Raw genomic sequence first — 22,717 nt, forward strand, 5'->3', positions numbered from 1 at the left:
TGAAACAATGAAGGAAAGGCACTGATCTCTCATACAGTCACCGCACAGTCCTCAGTCTAATGATAACCCGTCACTGACAACATACACACACAGAAACTGAAAAACGCAATGTACAAACCTTAGCAATGGATATAGAATGAAGGGCTTGATGCTGAAGATGTTGAGCAATATGACACACAGAATCCGCTATAACCATAGTCCTCCTATGGGCAGTGTGTTCAATTGCCTAGAGAAAAATTAAAATGCTGAATATGATTTATTGTAACAGCCACAAACCCATGAAAAATATATTGTATCTTACATGCTTTAACTAGAGAAGAATTGATGTACTACCTTAAAAATACAAATTGTCAACAAAAGCATTTTATAAAATATTTCAATTCTCTCTTGAAACAGTTGTTGTCTAACCATATACTGCCATACCTACTAACTGGTTCTTGATGGTTGATACACCGGAAACTCCCAATTTGCAACAGGTACTATATGAAGAGCCAAAGCACTTCTCCTGAGGAATACTTTACAACTTGCATTTATATAGCACCTTTCACAAACAAAAACATCCCAAGGTGCTTCACAGAGGCAGAATCAGAACAAAATGGATGCCAAGTCAAAAGAGTAAATGTTATGAGGGGTTTTATGGGGTCTCAAAGAAGGAGAGGTAGCTGGAGAGGGTTTGGAGGGGGGGGGGGGGGGGAGGAGGGGGAGTTCCAGAGTGTGGGGCCTAGCTGGATGAAGGCATGGCTGCTAATGGTGGAGCAAAGGAAGATGGGCATGCACAAATGGCCAGATACTGAAGAGGAGATTTCAGGGAAGAGGGAATAAAGAGGGTTGTAGGGCTGCAGGTTAGAGAGATAGAGAAGGGTGTGACCATTGAGAAATTTCAACACATGGATGAGAATTTTAAATCGGAGGTCTTGTGGGAACTCAGTCAACCCTACAAAGTCCTCCTCACAAACATCTGTGAACTGTGCCAAAATTAAAAGAGATGTCCCACAGACATGTCAAGCAAGAGTCTAAGATAGTCATACTCACAGAATCATACCTTTCAGCCAATGTCCCAGACTCATCCATCACCTTCCCTGAGTATCTCCTGTCCCACCGGCAGGACAGACCTACCAGGGGTGGCGGCACAGTGGTATACAGTCGGGAGGGAGTGGTCCTGGGAGTCCTCAACATCGACACCAGACCCCATGAAGTCCCATGGCTTTAGGTCAAGGATGGGCAAGGAAACCTTATACCGCCTTCCCTCAGCTGATGAATCAGTACTCCTCCATGTAGAATATCACTTGGAAGAAGCACAGAGTAGTAAGGGCACAGAATGTACTCTGGGTTGGGATCCAATGTCCATCATCAAGAGTGGCTCGGTAGCGCCACTACTGACCAAGCTGGCTGAGTCCTGAAGGACATAGCTGCCAGACTGGTCCTGCAGCAGGTGGTGAGAACACCAACACAAGGAAAAAAAATTACTTGAACTCATCCTCACCAATCTACTTGTTGCAGATGCATCTGTCCATGACAGCATTGCTAGCAGTGACCACCACACAGTTCTTGGAGATAAAGACCCATCTTTACTCTGAGGACACCCTCCATCGTGTATTCCAGCACTACCACCGTGCTAAATGGGATACATTCAGAACAGATCTAGCAGCTCAAAACCAGGTATCCATGAGGTGCTGTGGACCATCAGCAGCAGAATTGTATTCCACCACAATCTGTAACCTCATGGTTCGGCATACCATTACCATCAAGCCAGGAGACCAACCCTGATTCAATGAGGTGTAGAAGAGCATGCCAGGAGCAGCACCAGGCGTATCTAAAAATGAGTTGTCAAACAGTGGAAACAGCATGCTATAGACAGAGCTAAGCGATCCCACAATCAACAAATCAAATCAAAGCTCTGCAGACCTGCCACATCCAGTCGTGAATGGTGGTGGACAATTAAACAACTAACAGGAGGAGGAGGTTCTATGAATATCCCCATCCTCAATGATGGCGGAGCCCAGCAGACGAATGCAAAAGACAAGACTGAAGCGTTTACAACCATCTTCAGCCAGAAGTGCCGAGTGGATGATCCATATCGACCTCCTCCTGAGGTCCCCACCATCACAGAAGCCAGTCTTCAGCCAATTCAATCCATGTTATATCAAGAATCGGCTGAGTGCACTGGATATAGCAAAGACTATGGGCCCTGACAACATCGCCGCTGTCGTAATGAAGACGTGCTCCAGAACTAGCCGCACCTCTAGCCAAGCTGTTCCAGTACAGTTACTGCACCTACCCAACAATGTGGAAAACTGCCCAGGTATATGCTGTCAACAAAAAGCAGGACAAATTCAATCCGACTAATTACCGCCCCATCAGTCTACTCTCAGTCATCAGCAAAGTGATGGAAGGTGTCGTCGACAGTGCTATCAAGTGGCACTTGCTCACCAATAACCTGCTCACTGATGCTCAGTTTGGATTCCAGCAAGAGCAGAGGAGCAGCGGTGTCGGGGGTAAAAGCAGCTAGCTGGGAGCAAGAGCTAATGGACCAGTGAGGGGAAAAAAATCAAAGTGTGATGCCACAGGAAAGCCAGTAAGTGACTGGTTGGTGAGTATCTCTCTCTCTCTCTCTCTCTAAAACTAGGGCATTGGTTTAAATTATGAGCAGTGATTATAGATTAAAAACCATAAATAGATAATTGAGTGATATTTAAAAACTTGAAAACCAAATGAGTTAAATAAAATACAATGGAGATGGCAGGGCGGGTGATGTGCTGCAGCTGTAGTATGTGGGAGCTGGTGGGCACCAGTGTGATCCACGGCGACCACATCTGCAGTAAGTGTTGGCGGCTCAAGGAACTTCGGCTCAGAGTTGATGAGCTGGAGTTCGAGCTTCGAATACTGCGACACATCAGGGAGGGGGAATGTTACCTGGACACTTGGCTCCACACCTTAGATTAAATACTTCAAATTTGGTCCGTGGTCAGCGACAGAAGGGTGTGATGACGAGTGAGGCAGGTATGGGGATCCAGAAGGTAGCATTGGATGAGCCTCAGCCCTTGCAATTATCCAACCGGTACAAGGTTATTGCAGCCTGTGTGGACGAGAGCAGTGGCTGCAGGGAGGACGAGCAAACTGACCACAGCACCATGGTACAGGGGGCCATTCAAGTGGGGGAGTAAAAAGGAGTGGTAGTGGCAGGGGATAGATAGTGTTCTCTGCAGCCGAGAGCGCGAGTCCCGAAGGCTGTGCTGCTTGCCCGGTGCCAGGGTTAAGGACATCTCCTCGGGGCTGGAGAGGAACTTGGAGTGGGAGGGGAAGAATCCAGTTGTCGTGGTCCACGTGGGTACCAATGACATAGGTAGGACTAAGAAAGAGGTTCTGGTGAGGGAGTATGAGCAGCTAAGTGCTAAATTAAAAAGCAGAACCACAAAGGTAATAATCTCTGGATCACTACCTGAGCCACAAACAAATTGGCATAGGGTCAATAAGATCTGAGAGTTGAATGCATGGCTCAAAGATTGGTGTGGGAGAAATGGGTTTCGATTCATAGAAACAAACATAGAAAATAAGTGGAGTAGGCCATTTGGCCCTTCAAGCCTGCACCACCATTCAATAAGATCATAGCTGATCATTCCCTCAGTACCCCTTTCCTGCTTTCTCTCCATACCCCTTGATCCCTTTAGCCGTAAGGGCCATATCTAACTCCCTCTTGAATATATCCAATGAACTGGCATCAACAACTCTCTGCGGTAGGGAATTCCACAGGTTAACAACTCTCTGAGTGAAGAAGTTTCTCCTCATCTCGGTCCTAAATGGCCTACCTCTAATCCTTAGACTATGTCCCCTGGTTCTGGACCTCCCCAACATCGGGAACATTCTTCCCGCATCTAACCTGTCCAGTCCCGTCAGAATCTTAAATGTTATATTCATGGGACGCTGGCACCAGTACTGGGGAAAGAGGGAGCTGCTCTGTCGTCCAGTGTCGTGTCGAATCGAATAACTAGGGCTGTAAACTAAATAGTGGGGGGAGGGTTCAAGTGAGGGTAAATTTAGAAAGTTAATGAGAAAGGACAAGACAATAGTGCAGGGTAGCAATAGGGGTAATGATAACCAGAGTGTGACAGAGGGGGAAAGAGCATACAAACATAACAGTGCACCAGCAAATATGGTCAGAGTAGGGAAAAATGGTAAAGAGACAAAATTAAAGACTCTTTATCTGAATGCACACAGCAGTCATAACAAGATCGATGAACTGACGGCACAAATAGAAATAAATGGGTATGATCTAATAGCCATGGTTGCAAGGTGACCGAGGTTAGGAAATAAATGTTCCAGGGTACCTGATGTTTCAAAAAGATGGGTAGAATGGTAAAGGAAGGGAGGTAGCCCTGATAATAAAGGATGATAAAAGAATAGTGGAGAGAAAGGATCTCGGCTCAAAGGATCAGGAAGTAGAATCAATATGGATGGATATAAGGAATAACAAGGGGCAGAAAACACTGGTAGGTGGAGTATATAGGCCCCCTAACACTAGCTATACCATTGGACAGAATATTAATCAAGAAATAGTAGGAGCTTGTGACAAAGGTAATGCAATCATTGTGAGGGACTTTAATCTTCATACAGACTGGGCAAATCAAATTGGTAAAGGTAGTCTGGAGGACGAGTTCATGGAATGCATTCGGGACAGTTTCCTAGAACAATACGTCATGGAACCAACCAGGGAACAGGCTATTTTAGATCTTGTATTGTGTAATGAGTCAGGGTTAATTAGTAATCTCATAGTAAAGGATCCTCTGGGGCAGAGTGATCATAATACGATAGAATTTCACATTCCGTTTGAGAGTGACTTGCCCAAGTCCGAAACCAGAGTCTTAAACTTAAATAAAGTCAATTACATAGGTACGAAGGGCGAGTTGGCTAAGGTAAATTGGAAAAATAGATTAAACAGTATGGCAGTAGATAAGCAGTGGCTAGCATTTAAAGAAATATTGCCTAATTCTCAACAAAAATACATTCCATCGAGAAACAAAAACGCCACAGGAAGTGATCCATCTGTTGCTAACTAAAGAAGTATAGCATTAAATTGAAAGCTGAAAATGTTGAAAGAATACAAGTAAGCCTGAGTATTGGGAGAGTTTCAGAAACCAGCAAAGTATGTCCAAAAATTGATTAAAAACAGAAAAAATAGACAGTGAAAAATGGCAAGAACTATAAAAACAGCCTGACATCAGTCGTCAGGAAAATGCTGGAATCCATTGTAAGGAAGTGGTATCAAGGCACTTAGATAATCATAATATGATACGGCAGATTTTATGAAAGGGAACATGGTTTTATGAAAGGGAAAGAGTGTTTGACAAATTTATAAGAATGTTTTGAGGATGTGACTAGCAGCGTAGATAAAGCGTAGTATATTTGGATTTTCAAAAGGCATTCAATAAGATGCCACATAAAAGGTTATTACACAAGATAATGAATCATGGGATTGGAGGTAATGTATTAGCATGGATAGAGGATGGTTAACGGACAGAAAACAAAGATTAGGGATAAATGGGTCTTTTTCAGGTTGGCAGGCTGTAACTAGTGGGGGGCTGCCGCAAGGATCAGTGCTTGGGCCCCAGCTATTTACAATCTATATCAATGATCTAGATGAAGGGACCGAGTGTAATGTATCCAAGTTTGCTGACTATACAGAGCTAGGTGGGACAGTAAGCTGTGAGGAGAGCACAAAGCGTCGGCAAAGGGATATAGATAGACTGAGTGAGTGGGCAGTAAGGTGGCAGATGGAGTATAATGTGGGGAAATGTGAGGTTATTCACTTTGGTAGGAAGAATAGAAAAACAGAATATTTTTTAAATGCCGAGAAACTTTAAATGTTGGTGTTCAGAGAGATTTGGGTGTCCTTGTGCAAGAAACACAGAAAGCGAGCATACAGGTACAGCAAGCAATAAGGAAGGCAAATGGCATGTTGTCCTTTATTGCAAGGGGGTTGGAGTATAAGAGTAAGGAAGTCTTGCTACAATTGTACAGGGCCTTGGTGCGACCACACCCGGAGTACTGCGCACAGTTTTGATCTCCTTATCGAAGGATATACTTGCCTTGGAGGCGGTGCAACGAAAGTTCACTAAATTGATTCCTGGGATTATGCTGTCTTATAATAAGAGATTGTATAAAATAGGCCGATACTCTCTGGAATTTAGGAGAACGAGAGGTGATCTCACTGAAACGTATAAGATACTGAAGGGGATTGACAGGGTAGATGCTGAGAGGATGTTTCCCCCGGGCTGGAGTGTCTAGAACCAGGGGGCACAGTCGCAGGATAAGGGGAAGGCTATTTAAGACAGAGAGGAGGAGGAGGAGGAATTTCTTCACTCAGAGGGTGGTGAATCTTTGGAATTCTCTGCCCCAGAGAGCTGTGGATGCTGAGTCTCTGAATATATTCAAGGTTGAGATAGATAGATTTTTGGAGTCTAGGGGAATCAAGGGATATGGGGATCGGGTGGGAAAGTGGAGTTGAGGTCGATGATCTTATTGAATGGCAGAGCAGGCTCGAGGGGCCGTATGGCCTGCTCCTGCTCCTATTTTTTATTTTCTTATGACCACTCGGCACCAGACCTCATTACAGCCTTGGTCCAAACATGGACAAAAGAGCTGAATTCCAGAGGTGAGGGGAGAGTGACTGCCCTTGACATCAAGGCAGCATTTGATCGAGTATGGCATCAAGGAGCCCTAGTAAAACTGAAGTCAATGGGAATCGGGGGAAAACTCTCCACTGGCTGGAGTCACACCCAGCACAAAGGAAGATGGTTGTGGTGGTTGGAGGTCAATCATCACAACCCGAGGACATCGCTGCAGGAGTTCCTCAGGGCAGTGTCCAACGCCCAACCATCTTCAGCTGCTTCATCAATGACCGTCCCTCCATCATAAGGTCAGAAGTGGGGATGTTCGCTGATGACTGCACAGTGTTAAGTTCCATTTGTAATTCCTCACATAATGATGCAATCTATGCCCGCATGCAGCAAGGCCTGGACGACATTCAGGCTCGGGCTGATAAGTGGCGAGTAACATTCACGCCACACAAGTGGGAGTCTAACCACCGCCATTCAATGGCATTATTATTGCCGAATCCACCAACATCCTGGGGTTCACCAATGACCAGAAACTTAACTGGACCAGCCACAACAGCGGGAACCAGAGCGGGCAGTGATACACGGCGGGAGCTGGAGCCAGAGCGGGAAGTTTATACACGGCGGGAGCTGGAGCCAGAGCGGGCAGTTATACACGGCGGGAGTCGGAACCAGAGCGGGCAGTTATACACAGCGGGAGCTGGAGCCAGAGCGGGCAGTTATACACGGCGGGAGTTAGAACCAGAGCGGGCAGTTATACACAAAGGGAGCTGGAGACAGAGCGGGCAGTGAAACACGGCGGGAGCTGGAGCCAGAGCGGGCAGTTATACACAGCAGGGGTCGGAACCAGAGGGGGCAGTTATACACGACGGCTGTCGGAACCAGAGCAGGCAGTTATACACGGCGGGAGTCGGAACCAGAGCGGGCAGTTATACACGGCGGGAGCTGGAGCCAGAGCGGGCAGTTATACACAGCGGGAGCTGGAGCAAGAGCGGGCAGTTATACACAGCGGGAGTCGGAACCAAAGCGGGCAGTTATACATGGCGGGAGCTGGAGACAGAGCGGGCAGTTATACACAGCGGGAGCTGGAGACAGAGCGGGCAGTTATACACAGCGGGAGTCGGAACCAAAGCGGGCAGTTATACATGGCGGGAGCTGGAGCCAGTGCGGGCAGTTATACACGGCGGGAGTTAGAACCAGAGCGGGCAGTTATACACGGCGGGAGCTAGAGCCAGAGCGGGCAGTTATACAGGGCGGGAGCTGGAGACAGAGCGGGCAGTTATACACGGCGGGAGCTGGAGCCAGAGCGGGCAGTTATCCACGGCGGGAGTCGGAACCAGAGCGGGCAGTTATACATGGCGGGAGACGGAGCAGAGCGGGCAGTTATACACGGCGGGAGCTGGAGCCGGAACAGGCAGTTATACACGGCGGGAGCTGGAGCCAGACCGGGCAGTTATACACGGCGGGATAAGGAACCAGAGCGGGCAGTTATACACGGCGGGAGTCGGAACCAGAGCGGGCAGTTATACACGGTGGGAGCTGGAGCCAGACCGGGCAGTTATACACGGCGGGAGCTGGAGCCAGACCGGGCAGTTATACACGGCGGGAGCCGGAACCAGCGTGGGAAGTTATACGCGGCGGGAGTCGGAACCAGAGCGGGCAGTTATACACGGCGGAGTCGGAACCAGAGCGGGCAGTTATACACGGCGGGAGCTGGAGCCAGAGCGGGCAGTTATACACAGTGGGAGTCGGAACCTGAGCGGGCAGTTATACACGGCGGGAGCTGGAGCCAGTGCGGGCAGTTATACACGGCGAGAGTTAGAACCAGAGCGGGCAGTTATACACAGCGGGAGCTGGAGACAGAGCGGGCAGTTATACACGGCGGGAGTTAGAACCAGAGCGGGCAGTTATACACAGCGGGAGCTGGAGACAGAGCGGGCAGTTATACATGGCGGGAGTTAGAACCAGAGCGGGCAGTTGTACACAGCGGGAGCTGGAGACAGAGCGGGCAGTTATACACAGCAGGGGTCGGAACCAGAGCAGGCAGTTATACACGGCGGGAGTCGGAACCAGAACGGGCAGTTACACACGGCGGGAGACGGAACCAGAGCGGGCAGTTAATACGGCGGGAGCTGGAGCCAGTGCGGGCAGTTATACACGGCGAGAGTTAGAACCAGAGCGGGCAGTTATACACGGCGGGAGCTGGAGCCAGAGCGGGCAGTTATACACAGTGGGAGTCGGAACCTGAGCGGCAGTTATACACGGCGGGAGCTGGAGCCAGAGCGGGCAGTTATACACGGCGAGAGTTAGAACCAGAGCAGGCAGTTATACACAGCGGGAGCTGGAGACAGAGCGGGCAGTTATACACAGCGGAAGTTAGAACCAGAGCGTGCAGTTATACACAGCGGGAGCTGGAGACAGAGCGGGCAGTTATACATGGCGGGAGTTAGAACCAGAGCGGGCAGTTGTACACAGCGGGAGCTGGAGACAGAGCGGGCAGTTATACACGGCGGGAGCTGGAGCCAGAGCGGGCAGTTATACACAGCGGGAGCTGGAGCCAGAGCGGGCAGTTATACACAGCGAGAGCTGGAGCCAGAGCGGGCAGTTATACAGGGCGGGAGCTGGAGCCAGTGCGGGCAGTTATACACGGCAGGAGCTGGAGCCAGACCGGGCAGTTATACACGGCGGGAGCCGGAACCAGAGCGGGAAGTTATACACGGCGGGAGTCGGAACCAGAGCGGGCAGTTATACACGGCGGAGTCGGAACCAGAGCGGGCAGTTATACACGGCGGGAGCTGGAGCCAGAGCGGGCAGTTATACAGAGTGGGAGTCGGAACCTGAGCGGGCAGTTATACAGGGCGGGAGCTGGAGCCAGAGCGGGCAGTTGTACACGGCAGGGGTCGGAACCAGAGCGGGCAGTTATACACGGCGGGAGTCGGAACCAGAGCGGGCAGTTATACACGGCGGGAGCTGGAGTCAGAGCGGTCAGTTATACACGGCAGGAGCTGGAGCCAGAGCGGGCAGTTATACATAGCAGGGGTCGGAACCAAAGTGGGCAATTATACACGGCGGGGGTTAGAACCAGAGCGGGCAGTTATATACGACGGGAGCTGGAGACAGAGCGGGCAGTTATACACAGCAGAGGTCGGAACCAGAACGGGCAGTTATACACGGCCGGAGACGGAACCAGAGCGGGCAGTTATACACGGCGGGAGCTGGAGCCAGAGCGGGCAGTTATACACGGCAGGAGCTGGAGCCAGAGCGGGCAGTTATACACGGCGGGAGCTGGAGCCAGAGTGGGCAATTATGCACGGCGGGAGTTGGAGCCAGAGCGGGCAGTTATACACAGCGGGAGCTGGAGCCAGAGCGGGCAGTTATACACGGCGGGAGCTGGAGCCAGAGCGGGCAGTTATACACGGCGGGAGCTGGAGCCAGAGCGGGCAGTTATACACGGCGGTAGCTGGAGCCAGAGAGGGCAGTTATACACGGCGGGAGCCGGAACCAGAGCGGGCAGTTAAACACGGCGGGAGCTGGAGCCAGAGCGTGCAGTTATAAACGGCGGGAGTTAGAACCGGAGCGGGCAGTTATACACGGCGGGAGTCGGAACCAGAGCGGGCAGTTATACACGGCGGGAGTCGGAACCAGAGCGGGCAGTTATACACGGCGGGAGCTGGAGCCAGAGCGGGCAGTTATACACGGCGGGAGCTGGAGTCAGAGCGGTCAGTTATACACGGCAGGAGCTGGAGCCAGAGCGGGCAGTTATACATAGCAGGGGTCGGAACCAAAGTGGGCAATTATACACGGCGGGGGTTAGAACCAGAGCGGGCAGATGTACACGGCGGGAACTGGAGACAGAGCGGGCAGTTATACACGGCGGGAGCTGGAACTTGAGCGAGCATTTATACACAGCAGGAGTCGGAACCAGAGCGGGCAATTATACACGGCGGGAGCTGGAGCCAGAGCGGGCAGTTATACACGGCGGGAGTCGGAACTAGAGCGGGCAGTTATACACGGCGGGAGCTGGAGCCAGAGCGGGCAGTTATACACGGCGGGAGCAGGAGCCAGAGCGGGCAGTTTCTACACGGCGGGAGTTAGAACCAGAGCGGGCAGTTATACACAGCAGGGGTTGGAACCAGAGCAGGCAGTTATACACGGCGGGAGCTGGAGCTAAAGCGGGCAGTTATATACGGCGGGAGCTGGAGACAGAGCGGGCAATTATACACGGCAGGAGTCAGAACCAGAGCGGGCAGTTTACCACGGCGGGAGCTGGAGCCAGAGCCAGATCGGGCAGTTATACACGGCGGGAGCTGGAGCCAGACCGGGCAGTTATACACGGCGGGAGCCGGAACCAGAGTGGGAAGTTATACACGGCGGGAGTCGGAACCAGAGCGGGCAGTTATACATGGCGGAGTCGGAACCAGAGCGGGCAGTGATACACGGCGGGAGCTGGAGCGGGCAGTTATACACAGTGGGAGTCGGAACCTGAGCGGGCAGTTATACACGGCGGGAGCTGGAGCCAGAGTGGGCAGTTATATACGGCGTGAGTTAGAACCAGAGCGGGCAGTTATACACGGCGGGAGCTGGAGCCAGAGCGGGCAGTTATACACAGCAGGGGTCGGAACCAGAGCGGGTAGTTATACACGGCGGGAGTCGGAACCAGAACGGGCAGTTACACACGGCGGGAGTCGGAACCAGAGCGGGCAGTTAATACGGCGGGAGCTGGAGCCAGAGCGGGCAGTTATACACGGCGGGAGCTGGAGCCAGAGCGGGCAGTTATACACAGCAGGGGTCGGAACCAGAGCGGGCAATTATACACGGCGGGAGTTGGAACCAGAGCGGGTAGTTATATACGGCGGGAGTTAGAACCAGAGCGGGTAGTTATACACAGCGGGAGCTGGAGCCAGAGCGGGCAGTTATACACGGCGGGAGATGGAGCCAGAGCGGGCAGTTTTACACGGCGGGAGCTGGAGCCAGAGCGGGCAGTTATACACGGCGGGAGTTGGAGCCAGTGCGGGCAGTTATACACAGCAGGAGCTGGAGCCAGAGCGGGCAGTTATACACAGCGGGAGCTGGAGCCAGAGCGGGCAGTTATACAGGGCGGGAGCCGGAACCAGAGCGGGCAGTTATACACGGCGCGAGCTGGAGCCAGAGCGGGCAGTTATACACGGCGGGAGTTAGAACCAGAGCGGGCAGTTATACACAGCGGGAGCTGGAGACAGAGCGGGCAGTTATACACGGCGGGAGTTAGAACCAGAGCGGGCATTTGTACACAGCGGGAGCTGGAGACAGAGCGGGCAGTTATACACGGCGGGCGCTGGAGCCAGAGCGGGCAGTTATACACAGCAGGGGTCGGAACCAGAGCGGGCAGTTATACACGGCGGGAGTCGGAACCAGAGCGGGCAGTTATACACGGCGGGAGTCGGAACCAGAGCGGGCAGTTATACACGGCGGGAGCTGGAGCCAGAGCGGGCAGTTATACACAGCAGGGGTCGGACCCAGAGCGGGCAATTATACACGGCGTGATTTGGAACCAGAGCGGGCAGTTATATACGGCGGGAGTTAGAACCAGAGCGGGCAGTTATACACAGCGGGAGCTGGAGCCAGAGCGGGAAGTTATATACGGCGGGAGCTGGAGCCAGAGCGAGCAGTTGTACACGGCGGGAGTTAGAGCCAGAGCGGGCAGTTATACACAGCGGGAGATGGAGCCAGAGCGGGCAGTTATACAGGGCGGGAGCTATACACGGCGGGAGCTGGAGCCAGAGCGGGCAGTTATACACGGCGGGAGCTGGAGCCAGAGCGGGCAGTTATACACGGCGGGAGGTTAGAACCAGATTGGGCAGTTATACACAGCAAGAGCTGGAGACAGAGCGGGCAGTTATACACGGCGGGAGCTGGAGCCAGAGCGGGCAGTTATACACAGCAGAGGTCGGAACCAGAACGGGCAGTTATACACGGCCGGAGACGGAACCAGAGCGGGCAGTTATACACGGCGGGAGCTGGAGCCAGAGCGGGCAGTTATACACGGCAGGAGCTGGAGCCAGAGCGGGCAGTTATACACGGCGGGAGCTGGAGCCAGAGTGGGCAATTATGCACGGCGGGAGTTGGAGCCAGAGCGGGCAGTTATACACAGCGGGAGCTGGAGCCAGAGCGGGCAGTTATACACGGCGGGAGCTGGAGCCAGAGCGGGCAGTTATACACGGCGGGAGCTGGAGCCAGAGCGGGCAGTTATACACGGCGGTAGCTGGAGCCAGAGAGGGCAGTTATACACGGCGGGAGCCGGAACCAGAGCGGGCAGTTAAACACGGCGGGAGCTGGAGCCAGAGCGTGCAGTTATAAACGGCGGGAGTTAGAACCGGAGCGGGCAGTTATACACGGCGGGAGTCGGAACCAGAGCGGGCAGTTATACACGGCGGGAGTCGGAACCAGAGCGGGCAGTTATACACGGCGGGAGCTGGAGCCAGAGCGGGCAGTTATACACGGCGGGAGCTGGAGTCAGAGCGGTCAGTTATACACGGCAGGAGCTGGAGCCAGAGCGGGCAGTTATACATAGCAGGGGTCGGAACCAAAGTGGGCAATTATACACGGCGGGGGTTAGAACCAGAGCGGGCAGATGTACACGGCGGGAACTGGAGACAGAGCGGGCAGTTATACACGGCGGGAGCTGGAACTTGAGCGAGCATTTATACACAGCAGGAGTCGGAACCAGAGCGGGCAATTATACACGGCGGGAGCTGGAGCCAGAGCGGGCAGTTATACACGGCGGGAGCAGGAGCCAGAGCGGGCAGTTTCTACACGGCGGGAGTTAGAACCAGAGCGGGCAGTTATACACAGCAGCGGTTGGAACCAGAGCAGGCAGTTATACACGGCGGGAGCTGGAGCTAAAGCGGGCAGTTATATACGGCGGGAGCTGGAGACAGAGCGGGCAATTATACACGGCAGGAGTCAGAACCAGAGCGGGCAGTTTACCACGGCGGGAGCTGGAGCCAGAGCCAGACCGGGCAGTTATACACGGCGGGAGCTGGAGCCAGACCGGGCAGTTATACACGGCGGGAGCCGGAACCAGAGTGGGAAGTTATACACGGCGGGAGTCGGAACCAGAGCGGGCAGTTATACATGGCGGAGTCGGAACCAGAGCGGGCAGTGATACACGGCGGGAGCTGGAGCGGGCAGTTATACACAGTGGGAGTCGGAACCTGAGCGGGCAGTTATACACGGCGGGAGCTGGAGCCAGAGTGGGCAGTTATATACGGCGTGAGTTAGAACCAGAGCGGGCAGTTATACACGGCGGGAGCTGGAGCCAGAGCGGGCAGTTATACACAGCAGGGGTCGGAACCAGAGCGGGTAGTTATACACGGCGGGAGTCGGAACCAGAACGGGCAGTTACACACGGCGGGAGTCGGAACCAGAGCGGGCAGTTAATACGGCGGGAGCTGGAGCCAGAGCGGGCAGTTATACACGGCGGGAGCTGGAGCCAGAGCGGGCAGTTATACACAGCAGGGGTCGGAACCAGAGCGGGCAATTATACACGGCGGGAGTTGGAACCAGAGCGGGTAGTTATATACGGCGGGAGTTAGAACCAGAGCGGGTAGTTATACACAGCGGGAGCTGGAGCCAGAGCGGGCAGTTATACACGGCGGGAGATGGAGCCAGAGCGGGCAGTTTTACACGGCGGGAGCTGGAGCCAGAGCGGGCAGTTATACACGGCGGGAGTTGGAGCCAGTGCGGGCAGTTATACACAGCAGGAGCTGGAGCCAGAGCGGGCAGTTATACACAGCGGGAGCTGGAGCCAGAGCGGGCAGTTATACAGGGCGGGAGCCGGAACCAGAGCGGGCAGTTATACACGGCGCGAGCTGGAGCCAGAGCGGGCAGTTATACACGGCGGGAGTTAGAACCAGAGCGGGCAGTTATACACAGCGGGAGCTGGAGACAGAGCGGGCAGTTATACACGGCGGGAGTTAGAACCAGAGCGGGCATTTGTACACAGCGGGAGCTGGAGACAGAGCGGGCAGTTATACACGGCGGGCGCTGGAGCCAGAGCGGGCAGTTATACACAGCAGGGGTCGGAACCAGAGCGGGCAGTTATACACGGCGGGAGTCGGAACCAGAGCGGGCAGTTATACACGGCGGGAGTCGGAACCAGAGCGGGCAGTTATACACGGCGGGAGCTGGAGCCAGAGCGGGCAGTTATACACAGCAGGGGTCGGACCCAGAGCGGGCAATTATACACGGCGTGATTTGGAACCAGAGCGGGCAGTTATATACGGCGGGAGTTAGAACCAGAGCGGGCAGTTATACACAGCGGGAGCTGGAGCCAGAGCGGGAAGTTATATACGGCGGGAGCTGGAGCCAGAGCGAGCAGTTGTACACGGCGGGAGTTAGAGCCAGAGCGGGCAGTTATACACAGCGGGAGATGGAGCCAGAGCGGGCAGTTATACAGGGCGGGAGCTATACACGGCGGGAGCTGGAGCCAGAGCGGGCAGTTATACACGGCGGGAGCTGGAGCCAGAGCGGGCAGTTATACACGGCGGGAGGTTAGAACCAGATTGGGCAGTTATACACAGCAAGAGCTGGAGACAGAGCGGGCAGTTATACACGGCGGGAGCTGGAGCCAGAGCGGGCAGTTATACACAGCAGAGGTCGGAACCAGAACGGGCAGTTATACACGGCCGGAGACGGAACCAGAGCGGGCAGTTATACACGGCGGGAGCTGGAGCCAGAGCGGGCAGTTATACACGGCAGGAGCTGGAGCCAGAGCGGGCAGTTATACACGGCGGGAGCTGGAGCCAGAGTGGGCAATTATGCACGGCGGGAGTTGGAGCCAGAGCGGGCAGTTATACACAGCGGGAGCTGGAGCCAGAGCGGGCAGTTATACACGGCGGGAGCTGGAGCCAGAGCGGGCAGTTATACACGGCGGGAGCTGGAGCCAGAGCGGGCAGTTATACACGGCGGTAGCTGGAGCCAGAGAGGGCAGTTATACACGGCGGGAGCCGGAACCAGAGCGGGCAGTTAAACACGGCGGGAGCTGGAGCCAGAGCGTGCAGTTATAAACGGCGGGAGTTAGAACCGGAGCGGGCAGTTATACACGGCGGGAGTCGGAACCAGAGCGGGCAGTTATACACGGCGGGAGTCGGAACCAGAGCGGGCAGTTATACACGGCGGGAGCTGGAGCCAGAGCGGGCAGTTATACACGGCGGGAGCTGGAGCCAGAGCGGGCAGTTATACACAGCAGGGGTCGGAACCAGAGCGGTCAGTTATACACAGCGTGAGTCACAACCAGAGCGGGCAGTTTTCCACGGCGGGAGCTGGAGCCAGACCGGGCAGTTATACACGGCGGGAGCTGGAGCCAGACCGGGCAGTTATACACGGCGGGAGCCGGAACCAGTGTGGGAAGGTATACGCGGCGGGAGTCGGAACCAGAGCGGGCAGTTATACACGGCGGAGTCGGAACCAGAGCGGGCAGTTATACACGGCGGGAGCTGGAGCCAGAGCGGGCAGTTATACACAGTGGGAGTCGGAACCTGAGCGGCAGTTATACACGGCGGGAGCTGGAGCCAGAGCGGGCAGTTATACACGGCGAGAGTTAGAACCAGAGCGGGCAGTTGTACACAGCGGGAGCTGGAGACAGAGCGGGCAGTTATACACGGCGGGAGCTGGAGCCAGAGCGGGCAGTTATACACAGCAGGGGTCGGAACCAGAGCGGGCAGTTATACACGGCGGGAGTCGGAACCAGAACGGGCAGTTACACACGGCGGGTATTAGAACCACAGCGGGCAGTTATACACAGCGGGAGCTGGAGCCAGAGCGGGCAGTTATACACGGCGGGAGCTGGAGCCAGAGCGGGCAGTTATACACGGCGGGAGCTGGAGCCAGAGCGGGCAGTTATACACGGCGGGAGCTGGAGCCAGAGCGGGCAGTTATACACAGCGGGAGCTGGAGCCAGAGCGGGCAGTTATACACAGCGAGAGCTGGAGCCAGAGCGGGCAGTTATACAGGGCGGGAGCTGGAGCCAGTGCGGGCAGTTATACACGGCAGGAGCTGGAGCCAGACCGGGCAGTTATACACGGCGGGAGTCGGAACCAGAGCGGGCAGTTATACACGGCGGAGTCGGAACCAGAGCGGGCAGTTATACACGGCGGGAGCTGGAGCCAGAGCGGGCAGTTATACAGAGTGGAAGTCGGAACCTGAGCGGGCAGTTATACAGGGCGGGAGCTGGAGCCAGAGCGGGCAGTTGTACACGGCAGGGGTCGGAACCAGAGCGGGCAGTTATACACGGCGGGAGTCGGAACCAGAGCGGGCAGTTATACACGGCGGGAGCTGGAGTCAGAGCGGGCAGTTATACACGGCGGGAGCTGGAGCCAGAGCGGGCAGTTATACATAGCAGGGGTCGGAACCAGAGTGGGCAATTATACACGGCGGGGGTTAGAACCAGAGCGGGCAGATGTACACGGCGGGAGCTGGAGCCAGAGCGGGCAGTTATACACGGCGGGACTCGGAACTAGAGCGGGCAGTTATACACGGCGGGAGCTGGAGCCAGAGCGGGCAGTTATACACGGCGGGAGCTGGAGCCAGAGCGGGCAGTTTCTACACGGCGGGAGTTAGAACCAGAGCGGGCAGTTATACACAGCAGGGATGGGAACCAGAGCAGGCAGTTATACACGGCGGGAGCTGGAGCTAAAGCGGGCAGTTATATACGACGGGAGCTGGAGACAGAGCGGGCAATTATACACGGCAGGAGTCAGAACCAGAGCGGGCAGTTTACCACGGCGGGAGCTGCAGCCAGAGAGAGACCGGGCAGTTATACACGGCGGGAGCTGGAGCCAGACCGGGCAGTTATACACGGCGGGAGCCGGAACCAGAGTGGGAAGTTATACACGGCGGGAGTCGGAACCAGAGCGGGCAGTTATATACGGCGTGAGTTAGAACCAGAGCGGTCAGTTATGCACAGCGGGAGCTGGAGCCAGAGCGGGCAGTTATACACGGCGGGAGCAGGAGCCAGAGCGGGCAGTTATACACAGCAGGGGTCGGAACCAGAGCGGGTAGTTATACACGGCGGGAGTCGGAACCAGAACGGGCAGTTACACACGGCGGGAGTCGGAACCAGAGCGGGCAGTTAATACGGCGGGAGCTGGAGCCAGAGCGGGCAGTTATACACGGCGGGAGCTGGAGCCAGAGCGGGCAGTTATACACAGCGGGAGCTGGAGACAGAGCGGGCAGTTATACACGGCGGGAGTTAGAACCAGAGCGGGCAGTTATACACAGCGGGAGCTGGAGACAGAGCGGGCAGTTATACATGGCGGGAGTTAGAACCAGAGCGGGCAGTTGTACACAGCGGGAGCTGGAGACAGAGCGGGCAGTTATACACGGCGGGAGCTGGAGCCAGAGCGGGCAGTTATACACAGCAGGGGTCGGAACCAGAGCGGGCAGTTATACACGGCGGGAGTCGGAACCAGAACGGGCAGTTACACACGGCGGGTATTAGAACCACAGCGGGCAGTTATACACAGCGGGAGCTGGAGCCAGAGCGGGCAGTTATACACGGCGGGAGCTGGAGCCAGAGCGGGCAGTTATACACGGCGGGAGCTGGAGCCAGAGCGGGCAGTTATACACAGCGGGAGCTGGAGACAGAGCGGGCAGTTATACACAGCGGGAGTTAGAACCAGAGCGGGCAGTTATACACAGCGGGAGCTGGAGCCAGAGCGGGCAGTTATACACGGCGGGAGCTGGAGCCAGAGCGGGCAGTTATACACGGCGGGAGCTGGAGCCAGAGCGGGCAGTTATACACGGCGGGAGCCGGAACCAGAGCGGGCAGTTATACACGGCGGGAGTCGGAACCAGAGCGGGCAGTTATACACGGCGGGAGCCGGAACCAGAGCGGGCAGTTATACACGGCACGAGCCAGAGCGGGCAGTTATACACGGCGGGAGTTAGAACCAGAGCGGGCAGTTATACACAGCGGGAGCTGGAGACAGAGCGGGCAGTTATACACGGCGGGAGTTAGAACCAGAGCGGGCAGTTGTACACAGCGGGAGCTGGAGACAGAGCGGGCAGTTATACACGGCGGGCGCTGGAGCCAGAGCGGGCAGTTATACACAGCAGGGGTCGGAACCAGAGCGGGCAGTTATACACGGCGGGAGTCGGAACCAGAGCGGGCAGTTATACACGGCGGGAGTCGGAACCAGAGCGGGCAGTTATACACGGCGGGAGCTGGAGCCAGAGCGGGCAGTTATACACAGCAGGGGTCGGACCCAGAGCGGGCAATTATACACGGCGGGATTTGGAACCAGAGCGGGCAGTTATATACGGCGGGAGTTAGAGCCAGAGCGGGCAGTTATACACAGCGGGAGCTGGAGCCAGAGCGGGCAGTTATACACAGCGGGAGATGGAGCCAGAGCGGGCAGTTATACAGGGCGGGAGCTATACACGGCGGGAGCTGGAGCGTGAGCGGGCAGTTATACACGGCGGGAGCTGGAGCCAGAGCGGGCAGTTATACACGGCGGGAGCTGGAGCCAGAGCGGGCAGTTATACACGGCGGTAGCTGGAGCCAGAGAGGGCAGTTATACACGGCGGGAGCCGGAACCAGAGCGGGCAGTTATACACGGCGGGAGCTGGAGCCAGAGCGTGCAGTTATAAACGGCGGGAGTTAGAACCGGAGCGGGCAGTTATACACAGCGGGAGCTGGAGACAGAGCGGGCAATTATACACGGCGGGAGCCGGAACCAGAGCGGGCAGTTATACACGGCGGGAGCTGGAGCCACAGCGGGCTATTATACACGGCAGGAGCTGGAGCCAGACCGGGCAGTTATACACGGCGGGAGCCGGAACCAGAGCGGGAAGTTATACACGGCGGGAGTTGGAACCAGAGCGGGTAGTTATACACGGCGGAGTCGGAACCAGAGCGGACAGTTATACACGGCAGGAGCTGGAGCCAGAGCGGGCAGTTATGCACGGCCGGAGTTAGAACCAGAGCGGGCAGTTGTACACAGCGAGAGCTGGAGACTGGGCGGGCAGTTATACGCGGCGGGAGCTGGAGCCAGAGCGGGCAGTTACACAAAGCAGGGGTCGGAACCAGAGCGGGCAGTTATACACGGCGGGAGTCGAAACCAGAGCGGGCAGTTATACACGGCGGGAGTTAGAACCAGAGCGGGCAGTTGTACACAGCGGGAGCTGGAGACAGAGCGGGCAGTTATACACGGCGGGCGCTGGAGCCAGAGCGTGCAGTTATACACAGCAGGGGTCGGAACCAGAGCGGGCAGTTATACACGGCGGGAGTCGGAACCAGAGCGGGCAGTTATACACGGCGGGAGTCGGAACCAGAGCGGGAAGTTATACACGGCGGGAGCCGGAGCCAGAGCGGGCAGTTATACACGGCGGGAGCTGGAGCCAGAGCGGGCAGTTATACACGGCGGGAGCTGGAGCCAGAGCGGGCAGTTATACACAGCAGGGGTCGGACCCAGAGCGGGCAATTATATACGGCGGGATTTGGAACCAGAGCGGGCAGTTATATACGGCGGGAGTTAGAACCAGAGCGGGCAGTTATACACAGCGGGAGCTGGAGCCAGAGCGGGCAGTTATACACGGCGGGAATTAGAAACACAGCGGGCAGTTATACACGGCGGGAGCTGGAGCCAGAGCGGGCAGTTATACACGGCGGGAGCTGGAACCAGAGCGGGCAGTTATACACGGCGGGAGCCGAAGCCAGAGCGGGCAGTTATACACGGCGGGAGCCGAAGCCAGAGCGGGCAGTTATACACGGCGGGAGCTGAAGCCAGAGCGGGCAGTTATACACGGCGGGAGTTAGAACCGGAGCGGGCAGTTATATACAGCGGGAGCTGGAGACAGAGCTGGCAATTATACACGGCGGGAGCCGGAACCAGAGCGGGCAGTTATACACGGCAGGAGCTGGAGCCAGAGCGGGCAGTTATACACGGCAGGAGCTGGAGCCAGAGCGGGCAGCTATACACAGCGGGAGCTGGAGACAGAGCGGGCAGTTATACACGGCGGGAGTTAGAACCAGAGCGGGCAGTTATACACGGCGGGAGTCGGAACCAGAGCGGGCAGTTATACACGGCGGGAGTCGGAACCAGAGCGGGCAGTTATACACGGCGGGAGCTGGAGCCAGAGCGGGCAGTTATACACAGCAGGGGTCGGACCCAGAGCGGGCAATTATACACGGCGGGATTTGGAACCAGAGCGGGCAGTTATATACGGCGGGAGTTAGAGCCAGAGCGGGCAGTTATACACAGCGGGAGCTGGAGCCAGAGCGGGCAGTTATACACAGCGGGAGATGGAGCCAGAGCGGGCAGTTATACAGGGCGGGAGCTATACACGGCGGGAGCTGGAGCGTGAGCGGGCAGTTATACACGGCGGGAGCTGGAGCCAGAGCGGGCAGTTATACACGGCGGGAGCTGGAGCCAGAGCGGGCAGTTATACACGGCGGTAGCTGGAGCCAGAGAGGGCAGTTATACACGGCGGGAGCCGGAACCAGAGCGGGCAGTTATACACGGCGGGAGCTGGAGCCAGAGCGTGCAGTTATAAACGGCGGGAGTTAGAACCGGAGCGGGCAGTTATACACAGCGGGAGCTGGAGACAGAGCGGGCAATTATACACGGCGGGAGCCGGAACCAGAGCGGGCAGTTATACACGGCGGGAGCTGGAGCCACAGCGGGCTATTATACACGGCAGGAGCTGGAGCCAGACCGGGCAGTTATACACGGCGGGAGCCGGAACCAGAGCGGGAAGTTATACACGGCGGGAGTTGGAACCAGAGCGGGTAGTTATACACGGCGGAGTCGGAACCAGAGCGGACAGTTATACACGGCAGGAGCTGGAGCCAGAGCGGGCAGTTATGCACGGCCGGAGTTAGAACCAGAGCGGGCAGTTGTACACAGCGAGAGCTGGAGACAGGGCGGGCAGTTATACGCGGCGGGAGCTGGAGCCAGAGCGGGCAGTTACACAAAGCAGGGGTCGGAACCAGAGCGGGCAGTTATACACGGCGGGAGTCGAAACCAGAGCGGGCAGTTATACACGGCGGGAGTTAGAACCAGAGCGGGCAGTTGTACACAGCGGGAGCTGGAGACAGAGCGGGCAGTTATACACGGCGGGCGCTGGAGCCAGAGCGTGCAGTTATACACAGCAGGGGTCGGAACCAGAGCGGGCAGTTATACACGGCGGGAGTCGGAACCAGAGCGGGCAGTTATACACGGCGGGAGTCGGAACCAGAGCGGGAAGTTATACACGGCGGGAGCCGGAGCCAGAGCGGGCAGTTATACACGGCGGGAGCTGGAGCCAGAGCGGGCAGTTATACACGGCGGGAGCTGGAGCCAGAGCGGGCAGTTATACACAGCAGGGGTCGGACCCAGAGCGGGCAATTATATACGGCGGGATTTGGAACCAGAGCGGGCAGTTATATACGGCGGGAGTTAGAACCAGAGTGGGCAGTTATACACAGCGGGAGCTGGAGCCAGAGCGGGCAGTTATACACGGCGGGAATTAGAAACACAGCGGGCAGTTATACACGGCGGGAGCTGGAGCCAGAGCGGGCAGTTATACACGGCGGGAGCTGGAACCAGAGCGGGCAGTTATACACGGCGGGAGCCGAAGCCAGAGCGGGCAGTTATACACGGCGGGAGCCGAAGCCAGAGCGGGCAGTTATACACGGCGGGAGCCGAAGCCAGAGCGGGCAGTTATACACGGCGGGAGTTAGAACCGGAGCGGGCAGTTATATACAGCGGGAGCTGGAGACAGAGCTGGCAATTATACACGGCGGGAGCCGGAACCAGAGCGGGCAGTTATACACGGCGGGAGCTGGAGCCAGAGCGGGCAGTTATACACGGCAGGAGCTGGAGCCAGAGCGGGCAGCTATACACAGCGGGAGCTGGAGACAGAGCGGGCAGTTATACACGGCGGGAGTTAGAACCAGAGCGGGCAGCTATACACAGCGGGAGCTGGAGACAGAGCGGGCAGTTATACACGGCGGGAGTTAGAACCAGAGCGGGCAGTTATACACAAAGGGAGCTGGAGACAGAGCGGGCAGTGAAACACGGCGGGAGCTGGAGCCAGAGCGGGCAGTTATACACAGCAGGGGTCGGAACCAGAGGGGGCAGTTA

At 56.3% G+C, this 22,717-nt stretch overlaps 1 protein-coding gene across 1 annotated transcript in view; it reads right to left on the reverse strand.

Moving 5' to 3' along the window:
- The window catches only part of washc4 (WASH complex subunit 4), a 161,082-nt gene that overhangs the window by 40,497 nt on the left and 97,868 nt on the right, over nt 1-22,717 (reverse strand). The window contains exon 9 of the mRNA XM_070896769.1: nt 119-226. Coding sequence (XP_070752870.1) covers nt 119-226 — 108 coding nt within the window. The remainder of the gene's footprint in view (nt 1-118; nt 227-22,717) is intronic.

Source organism: Pristiophorus japonicus, chromosome 13 (genome assembly GCF_044704955.1).
Source record: "Pristiophorus japonicus isolate sPriJap1 chromosome 13, sPriJap1.hap1, whole genome shotgun sequence".
NCBI lineage: Eukaryota > Metazoa > Chordata > Chondrichthyes > Pristiophoridae > Pristiophorus > Pristiophorus japonicus.